Here is a 15307-nt window from a genome sequence, read left to right as displayed (position 1 = left end):
CTTTTAAAAATTCCATCCTAGCCCAGATGGTCAGCACAAGGAACAATGTTTGGTTCAACCATTAGAGTCTGGAAGTGGGTGCAGTAGCAGCAATTAAATTGAAAGAGCCCCCTTGAAATAAGACTCCAAAAGTAATGGGAGCAGTTTGTTCAGTTCGTCTTAACACCCTGGAGCATCTTTGCCCAGTCTCAAACCTTGGCGCCTTCGGGGATGCGTTTTAGCAGAGAGGACAGCAATCCCAACACCAGTCATCAAGTCTCTCCCACACTAGACACCTCGGTCATTGCCGAGGAGGCCTACACACGTGTGAAAACAGAGAGGACACCTCTGGAGAAAGACCGATAGAGGGTAGCTGAAATCACTAGAAAAGGCACATGGTAGTCAAAAGTAAAAATTTGTTGAATGCATTTAGGCTGTGAGGTAGGTGAGACTCAAGAATTGTCCTACAGTGCAGTTCCTCTTTACCTGAAAATGCAAGGACAGAATACTGCCATAATCTCAACCTCAATACCAAATTAGCAAACAGCAACATTTTTGAGTGCTAGCATAGCAGAGTGCTTAAGAGCATGGACTCTGGAGTCAGACTGCATGGCTAGAATTCTTAATGAGCCACTTACTCACTGTGGACTATGGGAAACCTTTTGAATTTCTCTGCCTCTACTTCCTAGTCCATAAAATGGAAATATTAGTGCCTACTTCATAGATTACAGAGATAAATGTTAGCAGTTATTATTTTTATTCCCCTGTTAACATATAATGGCTCCAGTACGTGTGCATCATGGTGAACTTTTCTATCGCCTGTCAGACCAGGCAGCATTGATAAAAAGTAGTGAAAACTGTATCAAGCAGAGTGACTGTTTAGTTTCGAGTGCCGTAACTATATATTAGGGGAGTAGGAAGTGGGGGTCCTGTGCAAAAGAACTACAAGATATGATTCCTAAAGCTGGGCATGGTGGCACATGCCTGTAGTCCCAGGAGGATCACTTGAGCCCAGGAGTTCAAGGTTACAGTGAGCTGTGATCATGCCACAGCACTCCAGCCTGGGGGACAAAGTGAGACCCCAATCTCTTGGGGAAAAAAAAGATATGATACCTAAACAATTGAAATTTTTATGATCTTATTAGGTAAATCATCAAAGTCAATTATTTTTCAATCCTCAGTGAGGATTTCTGAAATTATATGAAATGCATATAGTTGAAAAGAAATCACAGAAATATGTGTTGACTTCATAAAAACACTTTTCAGTACAGTTGTAGGTAAGGTACTGAAGAAACAGTTTGCCTTCTTAATTTCTTGCTCTTCCAAGCATCCACCTCTCTCTGACCATTCAGTCACTCTTAGGGGATTTTAAAAAGATAACTATACTCTAATAACCCTTATAAAATGATCTTTCCAGAAACTAGTACTGCTTAGGTTTCTACACTTCCACTTGTTTTAACTCTTCTTTATCAGAAATAAGAAGGATGTAGGTTAAGAGTGCAGGTTCTAGAACCAGATTGCCTAACTTTGAATTCTACCTACTAGTTGTGTGATCTTGGAGAAATTGCTTATTCTCTCTGTGCCTCAGTTTCTTTATTCCTTAAGGTAGGAAAAACAGTACCTTTCTCATAGAAATGTTATGAAAAATGCATGTGATGATATATATAAAAAACACTTAGTGACTGGCACATAGTAAGTGTTCAATAAATACCAGCCTCTGTTCTTATTACGTATGAGAATGGGTGTTCAGAACATTCTTTAACTTGAAACTTATCATGGGAACAAAGTCATGCTGTGTTGTAAAGCTTATAACATTATGAACCAAAATCTAAGAAGCTGTTATCTTTAAAATGTTCTCATTAAGTACCTTTTGAGTAAGCAAGTACTAATTTAATTTTGGAAAACTCTTAATATTTAGGCAGAGAAAAGCCAAAATAAATAGTATAGAAATGCATCTGTTGAGCCTGCAGAGACCAGAAAGAGGACCCGGAAAAATTTATTATTTACCTAACTATCTCTGTCCTTAATAAGAAAGGTGGAGTCCTGGTGTCCCAGTTACTGCTGAGAGCACTAGGGTTAAAGACTCATTCTCACTCTATGTGGCCACACACTGCTCACATGAGGGCTCAAGAATTCAAGAGCAGAATTTATCCCATAAGCTATAACTATGTAGTTAAAATGCACACTGACATTCATCTCTGTTTTATATTATCTCATTGTATTTATTGTACTTATTAATCCCATTGGATAAAAGACTGTGCTTATTTATTCAGGATAACGGTGCTTTTCCTGAATTTTCAGGTCATCCTTACAGATACGAACTGCTTGATTTTCCCACGGATTCAAAGAAGAAAGCATTGACTTGGCCAGGTCAGGGTGTATATTATGACGTAAGTATCTTTTAAAATGTGTGTTTAAAGAAAGTAAAAAATATTTTTCATTAGTAAGTTTATAGAAATCCAAAAAATGGATTGTTTTTATTTTCTAGCTGAATGAAAAATGTGAGATTTTGACCATGATTCACATTTTTCAATTCAATTTTCTTAGCTGATTTCGTGTACTTTTGGCAGCTATGGAACATTTCCACAGTTACAAAAAAAAAATGTTCTCCCCAGAAAGATGATGGGGACGGACTGTGTTTCACACACTGTGTGATCCCCCCAACCCTATTCTTATGATTCATAATCTATCAACTCCAAATATGCACAGAGTGAATGGGAGGTTTTCAGAAAGATTTACAAGCTATTATCGTTTCAACCATTATTAGTACATTTGTATCAAGTCTAAAAATAAAAATAAAACAATAGCTATCATTTACTGAGCAATTGCTACACACTAACCACTTAATATATAATACATCATTCAACCTTTACAATAATCTCCCAAGGTTAGTATCATCATTCCTATTTTATAGATAAGGAAACTGAGACTCAAGAGAGTTTGTGACTATGTCATGATTACAGAGCTCAGGTTCATGAGATTCTAGTCTCTGCTCTTAACCTCTACACCACATCTCCACATGAATAAAAAGAGAAATTTTTAAATCACAAAGGAAAATATCTAGACATTTGAAAAAGATAATAGCTAAGATTTATTGACCATCAGTTTGTGAAAAGCAGTGCCAAGTGTTCTCCACATATTATCTCCTTGCATCCAACAATCTGTGAGATAGGCAAATAATAATTACGGAAGGTTGGAAACATTTTAATTTTACCTGGAAACCGATTATGGCAGGCCAGCATGTGGTCACTGCAATGTCACATGCTCATCTATGAAGTAAGCAATTTCATGTTTGTTTTTTCAAGTTAAACATCAAGAAGACTCCCTAAAGAATCGTCTGCCTTACTGAATCTCTTTCGTTCTTTTAAGCAAAATCTATCCAAGCAACCCAGAAATATGAGAAGTTACTCTGGAGCCATCTTATCATCACATGTTCTCATAGCCAAAGGCTCTAACTCTTCAGTTCAGTTTCTTCCTACTCATCAGAATCCTGCTTTCCTCACGTCACACCCCTTTGCACCCTGAACAGCTCCTCGCTGCCTGAGTATAAATCCCAATCCTCTAAGTGAGGCATGAACTTTGTTGACCTAGCAACATTAAATGGGTAACCTGGGAAAGAAGAATATTCCAAATAAGAAGGTTGAATCTTTTAAAAATTAAGTGCTGGGGCTTAATTTTAACGGAATATTTAAAATGTCATTTTGCCCTCACCGTTTCACTTTACATGTGTGTGGAGCCTGTGCCTTCAGGAGCTACAGAGATCAGGTACCTCTTTCCCACCCAGACTCCAGAGCTGCCCGACCCTTTTGGCTCTTTGGACTGGCATTCTTTCCCCCAGCAGAGTCATTGCTGATCATTGCACTTGTTGTCACTCTAATGAGGGCCTCTCCTACCCACTCTTTTCCCTCAGATCTCTTCTCACAGACCAGTTCCAGCCATAACCAACCCAATCAACATTCCTTTTCCTTTTATAACTGGCAAACAATAATAGCTTTTAATATTTTACTGTTCTGTGCTGTGTAAGTCATTACTTGCTCAAGTGGCTGAAGACTTTTGTCCTTTCTGTTTCTCAAGAACTCAAACATCTGGTCTTAGCTTTTGCAATATGAAAATAGTCTAGGATAAAATCTTCGTTGTAATCATCTTCTGAGTAATATACAGTATAATCACATAGGTCAAGTGCCGTAAACTTCCCTAACCTTGGACTATCTGAAATGTTTTAACAAATCCATTTTCAAAGCCTAGTTGAGCCTACTTATTAACACAATGTTCTTGACAACCCAGTTTTCCATAAAGCTAAGTATCTGGACAGACCCTTGGGTTCCCTTTGAAAAGGAGCTCACTTGTATCACCCTTACAAAGGAGAGCGGTTTTCCCTCTTGAGCCATCTGCCATCTTTCCAATCTAAAATGCCCAGTGCTCTCCTAGAGAGCCATTCCTTAGTCCTGAGACAGTTCTGTCTCTCCACAATAGCACCCACAATCCACCCCCATCCTCAAATGGTCAGAAGGAATTTGGTGAGCATGCAGGCACCTCTTTTAGAAAAGTACATCTTACCACATACCTGGATATCCACAGCACACCTCTCCATCATCACTGCCACGCTGTGCCCCACCTGCAAACGGGCACTCTCTCCCCATCTCCCGCCTCGCCCCCTCCTCATTTCCCCTGGTTCCATCCCAGGCAGCACCTTCCCCAACTGTGCATCCTCATCTGGCTTCAAACTCCTAAGTCCTGAGTAGATGCCAAAAAAAAAAAATATCTCTGCCAGATTATTTTCTCCCTTTCTCTGTCTCTCTTTGTTCCATATGTAAATGAACAAAGTGCCTAATCATAACTTCTTAGTGTAAAAACACTAAGTGCTAGTACAATAGAATTCAGTGAAATATGATCCAGTAAAGAACAAGTGTCCCCAAATACTAAAGTCTCTCCAAAGGGCAGTGGTGGTGTTCACAGTAAACTTTTTCATGCTCCCCTATTCAACCTGGTTAAGTCCCATCATTCAAGACTAAAAACAAAAGACTGATTTTTTTGTTTCATTTAATACAACCATATTACTTTCCGTTATTTTAATGGCAATTTATGGAGTTTTGGTGCCTTGCACAGAGCCCTCAAAACCTTGCACATAGTTTAGCATGTAATAGGTATTCAGTAAATGTTTAAGTTATGAGTTACATATACTTTATGAACTATGCTGGGAGTATAACTATGATTTATATAGTACTATTCCTCTAAGATTGTATTCCAAATTCAAAACAACTAACATCACTCCTTTGTAGACTAGATTGTCTGCCTAGAAACTAACATCTCAGGAACTGGAATTTCTTCCTGCCCTTGCATTTATCCTCCATATCAGATACAAACTCTCCCCTTTGGAGAGTATATTGAACCAATTGAACACCTACTGAGTGAAGGATTGCCCCCAGCCCCTCTCTCTCTCCTGTCAGAGTAACAACACCTTGACCTACTGAAAATTGACCAGCTCCCCCTTCCAGTCTTTCCTGGCTCTTTAACCACTTCCCAAGACATCATAGGCTACAGCAAAATTGCACATTTCCTATTTTCTTCCTTGTGCCCTTGGTCACTGCTGTTAATTCAGCCAGTATAAGACATGAGATTGCTCCAGCCCTTAGAACAACATTTGAAAAAAGTCCTTCTTATTTCTAAGTAAGCTGGGTCTGCAAATAATATGATTCGGAGAACAAAGGGGCTTTCTTTATCCCTGAATAAGTAAGCCACGTATTTGCTACAGGTTTATAGGGGTGGTCATTTAATACTTATTGAGACAGATTCCAAGTGCCTTTTACCATGAGTACTCTATATATGTAAAATAGGGGTCACGCCAAACTCACAGGGTTGCTATGAGCAGTGTCACTCTTAGGGCCAGAAACTTTAAAGGACCCCATGCTTTAGAGGGCCCAGTTCTAGTTTTCCTCTGACTGTGCCCCTCCCTGTGGGACAGGGGAGTTTATGGGAGCAAGAGGATATGTCCATCTGGAGCCCATGCTCCCCTGTCTCCCTCTCCAGACCATGATCTTGGACCACAGAATTCCCTGACCAAATGGCTTTGAACCCAGTCCCAGGACCCTCTTGGGGAATTTTCTTCAGGCCCATCCTCCCAACCGTTGATAGTGCTGCCAGCCAGTATATACCTCTAGGTCAGAGGAGTGGTGAGGACATGGCTGTTTGCTGGACGTAGGGGTGATGGGTAGATAGGGCAGGTAAGGAAGAAAGCAAGAGGGTTGCTGAGTCCAGGGGCCAATGTCTGCCTTTCCTGAGCCACCATGTCTGTGTGCAGAATTTGAACCTGGTCTTCCAGGTTGTTACAAAGGTATTTTGTCTTCTCTATCCCTGAACAAGTAAGAGAATGGAACATATTTTATTTAACAATTTATTTGCTTTATTTATAAATTAAACTATTTAGACAAATGGAATATGGACTTTCATTTGTACTTAAGGGTGGGCCTGACTATGAGGGCAACAAGCAGCATAATGTTCAAGAAATATTGATCCCACAACTCGCCACCACCTCCCATACCTGTGCTCCTGCTGTTGCTCTGGTCTCCACACCTCTGCATGTCATTCAGGTGCCAGTTTCTGTGGCATGGCCTAACATGGCCTCTCATCTCCTCCCTCTCTCCCCACTCCCAGCCCCACTTCCCATTCAGATGGAATAAATCTCTCCCTCCTCTGAACTTCCAAATAATTTTGCCTTAATCTCTCTTATAACAAAGAGTTACTTTTCATCTTATAGTCATTTGTGTTCAGGCCTTATTTCCCCTACTAGCCAATATGCTCCCAGATGGCAGGATTTGTCCCAGGGATTTGATCCATCCTGTTTCTTGCCACTACTGTGCACACTTAGGTGCTCAGTAAATATTTATTAAGTATAAGAGAGATACTGAGAAAACGTGAATTTCTAAGTTACCAAAAAGACTGCAGGGAAACATTCATTCACTGATGTTTACAAGCATACCTCTTTTGAAAATACAAAATAAAACTCCATAGTTATGTTTGAAGAATAAAAATTTTATTTGAATTTCAGTGTCTTAACTTCCATAAGAAATTCATAAAAGACATCAAATGGTTTCATTTCAGGCAGGGAAGGAAAAGTAGGAGGCACACAATTTTGTCTAACCTTATCTAAAAGAGTACCTCAGGGCCCTTTGTATTTCCAATAAAATTTCACTGGAGGTAGAGTATCCAGGGACATTTCTCCAATATATATTATCAGAGTCCCTGCTAAGGCAAAAGACTTTTAGAAAAGACCCTACCATTTCTTTGACAAAATATTGTGTTTTTAAATATGGTTACAGTTATAGAATATTGGTAATTAATGAAGAAAAAACAGTATCTGACTTCAGCCTAGAATTTCCTTTGCCCCTTTCCTGCAGAGACAGTGAATCAGCCCTTATTCTACCAGGTGACAGTAATAGCAATAATCTTTATGTTCATATTCTAGTTTCCTAAATGCGTTGAGAAAAATAAGCCAGTATTCTACCCGAAACCTCCTAAAACCTTCGCTCCTAACAGTTCTTTAAATTCATGGGACCATATTAACTCTGCAAAAGAAGCCAACATACAAAGAAATCTTGAGAGGTCCCACTGGCTCAGTTCATACACTCATGATTTTACAGGTATGAGTTCACTTGAATACAAGTAAAAATTGGAACAAAATTGTAATATTTGACAAATACTATTACAAGCTTTCATCTTCTAATATTTTTCCCTGTTTCTCAGTCTAAGTACTAATAGGAACTAAGGTGGGTAGTAAGTTTCTCTTCATGGGTAGCTGGGAGGTAGGGGTGGTTTTCATTTTATTGGTTGTAATATTATAAAAGGAATGAGTAAGCTTTCCTATAAATGACAACTTTAAGTGCCGTTCCTCACGTACTATAACAAATTAATAAGACAATGTTTCCATTAAGGTCTGGGGCCCATGAACCCCCTAGAACTGGATGATTTCCATGAAAAGGAGGTAGCAGAGTTAACTGGACAGATAGGATTTGACCCAGAGCCTGTAAGTAATTACAGTCAACTCTCAATTGTTTCGGGGGAGAGTATGCAGGTGTTTGGCTCCTTTGCCCACTTTTTGTGTCATGAATATTGGTAACTAAGCTAGCAAAGGGAAAATTTAACTCGTTTTAAAAGTTAATTCTGAGCTGATTTGAACTAGATTGAATACCCTCGTCTACTACTTGGAAAAACAAGGTTTCTTTTCCTCTTCACTCTGTGTGTATGTGTTTTTAACAGATTTTCCACTATGCTACTCTTGCTAAAATAACTTACAAAGGAGTTGGTTTACGAAATAGAGCTTAACTAGTAATTTAGTGAGATTCTTAATAAATTCCGTGGATCTTTGCATATTTGTATATCTTGTACGTCACCATTGCTTTTGAAGAGATGAATGCTTCCTCCTGATAGTCACAATAATTGAGAGTGGGCTAAATTACAACCAAAAGCCAATAAATTCTCTGCAAATATCAATAGAGACTTTTTAATTGATTATGTGAAATGGCCTGGAAATGATCAAGCCCTTTAATTAGAGAAGGTATAATCTGTTGGCTTAATTAAGTAAATGAAATGACCTAATAGTTTACATATATGTTATTTTATTTGAGACCTACATTTTATTCTCTACAACTACAAATTTTGAAAAAAAAATATTTTTAAAGATGTAAATTATGGAAAGACACATACAAAACAACTGTAAGAGTATTTCAGTTTGAACTCTTTATAAAGACTGAGCTGAACATATCCATTTTACATTAGCTTCAGCATTTCCTAAGGTGATATAAAATCATAACACCAGAAGTGGTTCCATAGACTTCTTTATCGTTCACTGAAGGGTTTTTAATTGGTTTTATGTTTTACTTGCAATAAGCATGCTCTAAGGTGTGTTCAGCAACTGTCCAGATTTCCGCAGATTTGACCCTGTAGGGTCTAGCTCCTTGGGAAGCAGCTTTATCATTTTTACAAAGAAATACATGTACAGTTATGCAAAGGATGCTTGTCAAGTATATTATATGCAAAATTTTTGTGCAAGTAAATCAACATTTAAATATTTATTAACAAGATAAAATATACCTAAAATAGTTGCATGTTTAAAAGAAAGTTTCAGTGAAACTTGCTGGTTTCTGACTAAAACATAAATAACGGACTCTGGGAAAACATGTTTTAATGGTAATAAAATGCATGTGAAATATTATATTGTAGTATAAATTAAAGGTACTAAAAACTGCTTCTTGCATAAAGATATACTATCAAATTATGATATGATAAGCCCTATCTTTTGTTGTTTATGACAAATTTAACAAAGCATGTCAAGGAGTTTTTTATTTTCTTCATAATATTTACTCACACTTGATTAGCAAATTTATAACAAATTTGTTATTAATAATAACTCAGTATGGAAATTCCCCCAACTATGACAGATTAGGTTATAACCAAAAGGATATTCCTAAGTCCATTTTTTAAAAGTCCAAGTTACAGTTATTTTCTCACCATTCTCATTTGTATTATCTCTGCTGACAATTCCATCATCATACATACATCCTTTTTAAGTTTTATTCAACAAATTACTATAAAAATTTTCAAACATACAGAAAAGTTGAAATAATTTTATAGTTAACACCCATATACTCACCACCTAGATTCTACCATTAGCATTTTACTATACTTGTTATATCACATAACCTATTTTTCCATCTCTTTAACCATCCATCAATAAACTTTATTATATTTTATGCATTTTAGACTATAGATATATGTATACTTCACCACTAAATATTAAGCATGCGTATCATCAACCAGAGTCCAATATTTGTTTCTTTTTTTTTTTCTTTTTGGGACAGAGTCTCACTCTGTTGCCCAGGCTAGAGTGCAGTGGTGTCATCATAGCTCACTGCAACCTCAAATTCCTGGGCTCACGCAATCCTCCTGCCTCAGTCTCCTGAGTAGCTGGGACTACAGGTGCACAGCACTATGCCTGACTAACTTTTACATTTTTGTATAGAGACAGAGTTCTCACTATGTTGCCCGCACTGGTCTTGAACTCCTGGCCTCAAATGATCCTCCTGCCTTGGCCTTCCAAAGTGCTAGGATTAAAGGCGTGAGCCACTGCACCTGGCTTCAGTTTTTTTTAAGGTGGAATATACATTCAATGAAATTGCAAAAATCTTAAGTGTACATTCACTGAATTTTGACAAATGCATACACCTTTGTAACCGAAACCCTTATCAAGATATAGAATACTATGATTCCAGAAAGTTCCCTCATGCCCCTTTCCAGTTCAACTCCTTTCTCTTTCCCCCACCCAGCATATATATAGCACTTTGAATACACTCACTGCTTTCGCAGTTACCAGACATGAATGAGTTCGTAATATTTAGAAAACATCTCAAAAAGAAGCACAGACATGACACCTCTGACCAGCGTTTCTCAAAGCATGGCACATCACAGGCCTCAGCATCACCTGAGATGCTTGTTAAAAATGCATATTCCTGAGCCCCACTGCAGATCTTCTGAATCACAATCTTGGAAAGTCTTAGGAGCTTAGGAATTTTATGTCAGCTCTGAAGAGGATTCTGATTCAGCCAAGGTTTAAGAACCCTTGCCTTGGCCTAATATAAAAGGTGTTGGCTGAGATTTAAATAACTGCACACAACTGCCAATGTCATCTGTTGGTGATAGGCAGTTTTATTCCAGTGATTCCTTTATATCTCTGAAGTTTAAAAGCAAAGAATTCCTACATAGAAGAGTTTCTGTATAGCCAAATAAAAAAATATGCCCTTTCCATATTAGCTAAAACCAGTGAGGGAGAACAATGTGTTTATTTGGACCCAAATTTCAATGTCTTTAAATTAACATCAAAGAACATTGTAATGTACACTCCTGCACCCCTCTTGTGTACTCAGACAGTGAAATGGGTATGACTTTTGACCTGCCATTTGTAGCAAAATTCTTGTAATGCTATATTTATTAATTGATTTATTTTTCTCCTTTTTATCCCACAACTATAGCAAGAAAAATTCCATCCCGTCTTCAAACCCTGCAGACCCTTGGAAGGACGAATTGCCCGACTGATTCAGAACCGAAGACCTCTGGAGGCTACTGTCCAGGAAAGACCATCTGCCTGTCCAGATTGTACCCCTAGAGTTTTGTGTAATTTTCATACCTTTGTACCCAGTTCTACAGAAATGATGGCACTTAAAGATAACATATCAGCTGGTGTGACCCATAAAGACCAGGATGTTGAAGAGAAGATTAAAGAAGAACAAAGCTTGCTGTCTACCTACGCACATCCACCTTATTACCCAACAAAAACTCTAAGTAGTATTTACGACATAAAATCATTTCCGAAAATCACAGATACTAAAAAGACAGAAGATTTGTACTTGAGACAACTGTTATTAAAACCCCCACCTATACCATACTGTAAACCAAACGATTACATTCACTATGACCATTTTAAATTTCCCTTACGTGATACGTATACTATGTGTCCAAACCCTGTTAGCCTTAGTAACTCTAGTATTTTACGAAATGAATTGGACACAGAAGCCTTTGCTTTAGATCATTTTTTAAGTAAACCAGAAGAACAGTTGGGATTGAACATGGAAACCTACGAAGAAACAAAACCTATTCTGGGCTGGATTCCTAGAGCTGGAGTGGCCAAGCCTCAGACCAACCTGCTGGACCTTAAGAACTACTTTTCAAAAACTGGTGCACAAAAACGTTTCCATAAATCAATTCTAGAAGACCATAAAGACCTCAGGGATAATGACCATTCAGGGATGAAACACCAATTCTTTGGCCATAATTCCCATTATTTCTATAATTGAGATATTCATTCTTCCCTTCAAAACCCAGCATCTTGCAAGAAAAGAAAAAATATAACGGAATTTCCTTCATGTTACTGAATTCTGTTTTCTAGATTAAGCCATAATGACCTCTTTAATGAGGTTTATGTTTTCAGGAATTTAAGTTAGGATCTGGTCAGAGTAATCCAGAAAAGGTGATGTCCTGACTTCTTAACAAGTTTAACAATTTGGCAATAAAATATTAGAACCAGAAAAATTTATAGTCTTTAATCTCATCTTCAAATTGTACTCCAAGGAAAATTTTCCAAAATGATGAAAAGCAAATGTGTACAACAAAGTTTACATCATCACTGTTCTACCAAAACATGAAGATTTGTAAAAAACTCAAATGCTTAATAAATGACAAACTATAGCAGCTCAATAAAATAAATATGTGAACGTTGTGCCTTTATGTAATTGTTTACACAAAATAACATTAGGTGGAAAAGACAAAACTCAAACGTCCAGTTCATTGAGGGTTGGACAGTTCTGCAAACTATGTTATCTTAATAAAGTAAATATGTGGACCCTACTCCTTTATGTAAACATGTGGACAAAGTAACAGCCAGTGGAAAAGATGAAACCCTAATTGCTGTGCATGCACACACTGCAAGTCAAATAGGTTTCCTTCCCTTTAACCTTCTGATCACTGAAACATCACTATTTCTTTCATGCAGATAAAATTATTTTATTGTGAAAATCTAGTAATGGCTTTAATTAGTAACTGGTGAGTCCTAACTGTAGCAAGAAAGGATGGTTTAATAAGTCCAGATCCCCAAAATCATCATTTTTGGAAGGTGTTCCCCAAGAGTTTAGCTAACTCCCATATATGCAAGTCAACTCAATGTGCCAATAGATTATTTTAAATAATAGTTTATCACAGAAAGTTCATGAGGAATTTTTTTAAGTATTTTGTGAAGATTTTTTTATTTTAACTTTTGTTTTTGTTTTATAACCAACACGTCATTTGGTTATACCTCCTTAAAACTATTGTGGGCTAAAATCAGGAAATTTTTTCCAAACTGTATTCTAATTAATATATCACACTAATTACATTATGTATTATGGGAGGCAAAAGTTTACGTGGTAAAATAACATTGAAGAAAACTGGGGCAACAAATTCAATCACATAACTTAATCACTGGATTCTCCATAGCCTTTAATATGTAATGTAATTAGGACTGTCCAAGATAAGGTGGATATAGTGTATACATTTCTTAAACTAATTTGATCCTTTTATCATAAAGCATATCATTGGACCAGAATTCCAAAGAACAATTTTTTTTTTTAGTAGAAATAGAGTCTCACTCTGTCACCCAGGCTAGACTACAGTGGCACCATGATAGCTCACTGTAGCCTGAAACTTTTAGGCTCAAGGAATCCTCCTACCTCAGCCTCCCGAGTAACTGAGATTACAGGTGCATGCCACCATGCCCATCTAATTTTTTTTTTAGAGACAAGGTCTCGCTATATTGCTCAGGCTGGTCTGGAATTCCTGGCCTCAAGCGATCTTCCCACCTCAAAGAGCAAACTTCGATGATGCACCTTTCCAGTATGGGAATTTGAGGTTTTAATTGGACATTTTCCCCTGGGTTGCACGGAAGTTGGTGAGAAATTACATTCTATTAATATGACATTTACTTTGCCCACGTCCGTGTAGGGGTGGTGCAACCTTCTCTTCAGACATTGTCATAATCATCCTCCTCAACTAAGAGGAGGTCAGCCCTCCTTCTAACTCTGCTGATCAGTAAGGCTAATGGATCTGACTTTATTTGGTATAGAGAATACCTACACTCCAAGTATGCTCATCAAAAGCTCAGTTTTAAAATACTAGTGGAGGCTTCCAGGTTAAGACACCCTGGGTAGAGTGCAGTGGCATTATCATAGCTCACTGAAACCTCAAACTCCTGGGCTCAAGCGATCCTCCTGCCTCAGCCTCCTGACTATCAGGGACTACAGGTGTATAACACCAAACCCATCTACTTTTTTCTATTTTTTTGTAGAAATGGGGGTTGGGGTTGGGGTGGGGGACATCTTGCTCTTGCTCAGGCTGGTCTCCAACTCCTGACCTCAAGTGATCCTCCTGCTTTGGCCTCCCAGAGTGCTAGGATTACAGGTGTGAACCACTGCTTCCAGCCAAGACTAGTAACTTCTTATGATAAAACAATCACCTATTTAAGGACCACATTTTCCTTGGAGAGATATGGGTGGCAATATCAGGATCGGGCCTCATAAGGACACACTGAATTTGCAAGGTGTTGGTAAGCTTGGTCTTCTAAAAACTTGGAGAGTTTGCCAAGTAAGTCTACTTAAGCAGTACACCCAAATGCTCACTATCTCGGTCCCCTCCAAAAGGCACAAGAGGTCTTGAATAAGTATTGTGACTTCTGCTCTGTTTTACAGGGAGACTGTGGCAGTAGTGTGTGAGATTAAAGGGGAACTGGAAGTCAGGACATAGTCCAAAAGCAATAAAAATATTCCAGTCCTATAGGGATATGGAAGTTCTAGAGCTGAAATCCATCGGCTTGGAAGGAATCTAAAGTAATCCAGTATCTACTGCTTGAGTTGGGGGTGGGAGGAAGGATGCTAGAATGTAAGCACCATCAGAAAAAGAGTTCTCACTGATTTACTCCAGGTGCCTAGATAAATGCCTGGCACATAGTATGCCTTCAGTAAACACTTGACTGAATAAAGCAGTGCTAGACAGAATACAAGAAAAGAGAAAAAATTAATCAGAACATGGAGGCTTAATTTGCGGTGCCAAGGAGTCAAGAAGAAAACTCCCAATGACAGAAATGAGTAAGTATGTCAAGAAGGGGAGCTCATTTTTTAGGATAACTATGATAATTAATGATAACTAAAGCCTGCGGTAATAATGCTTGCATTTCTAATATGACCTCAACTGCATTATGCTTACTTGAACATGATCTTTACCTAGGTTAGAAGTGATGCGAATCCTCTAGATTTCCAGGAATTCGCTAATCATTTAAAAATGTTTCTTCCTAGATGCCTGCACTCTCCATGTTCTTTCTGCACACAAACGCGAGGGGGCGGGGAGCGTTAGCAAAAGAAAAGCCGGCAGGGAAGGGGCCAGAGCGATAATCCTATCTCTGCTGCAACTGCAGCACCCTCCTCAGTCTTAGGGCGTCCATCAAGCAGAGAGTGGAAGATCACTGAATGCCTAACTCTCATATCTCCTGGTTCCAGGCTGTCCCTCCGGGGTGCAGTTGGCGCCGGCCGTGGAAGTATGACCGAGCCTGGGAAAGGTCGCCCGCTGACTGGAGCGTAGCCAGGAGACTTCCAGGTAGGTCAAAGTTTCGGCGTCGCTTTCCGGAAGGCCGAACGCCAGGCTCAAAACTCATTGCATCACCGCGCCCAAGACCCGTTACCATAGCAAGATTACGCCTCAATACACCACGCGACTCCGCTCCACAGTTTCCGCCTGCACACGCCAGCGCACAGAGGCT

At 38.6% G+C, this 15307-nt stretch overlaps 1 protein-coding gene across 2 annotated transcripts in view; it reads left to right on the top strand.

Annotated features, from left to right (window-relative positions):
• The window catches only part of C11H7orf31 (chromosome 11 C7orf31 homolog), a 36175-nt gene extending 23944 nt beyond the window's left edge, over nucleotides 1-12231 (top strand). Inside the window, exons 7-10 of one of the 2 annotated variants that reach the window (XM_045564566.1) lie at nucleotides 2281-2369; nucleotides 7442-7616; nucleotides 7908-7999; nucleotides 11001-12231. In XM_045564566.1, coding sequence (XP_045420522.1) covers nucleotides 2281-2369; nucleotides 7442-7616; nucleotides 7908-7999; nucleotides 11001-11822 — 1178 coding nt within the window. In that variant the 3' untranslated portion in view covers nucleotides 11823-12231. The remainder of the gene's footprint in view (nucleotides 1-2280; nucleotides 2370-7441; nucleotides 7617-7907; nucleotides 8000-11000) is intronic. The other variant, XM_045564567.1, reaches the window with a different exon arrangement.
• Nucleotides 12232-15307: the final 3076 nt, after the last annotated feature.

The sequence above is a fragment of the Lemur catta genome, chromosome 11 (assembly GCF_020740605.2).
Source record: "Lemur catta isolate mLemCat1 chromosome 11, mLemCat1.pri, whole genome shotgun sequence".
NCBI classification, from domain to species: domain Eukaryota; kingdom Metazoa; phylum Chordata; class Mammalia; order Primates; family Lemuridae; genus Lemur; species Lemur catta.
The sequence above is the reverse complement of the archived record's forward strand: the minus strand, read 5'-3'. Positions and strand labels throughout refer to the sequence as shown.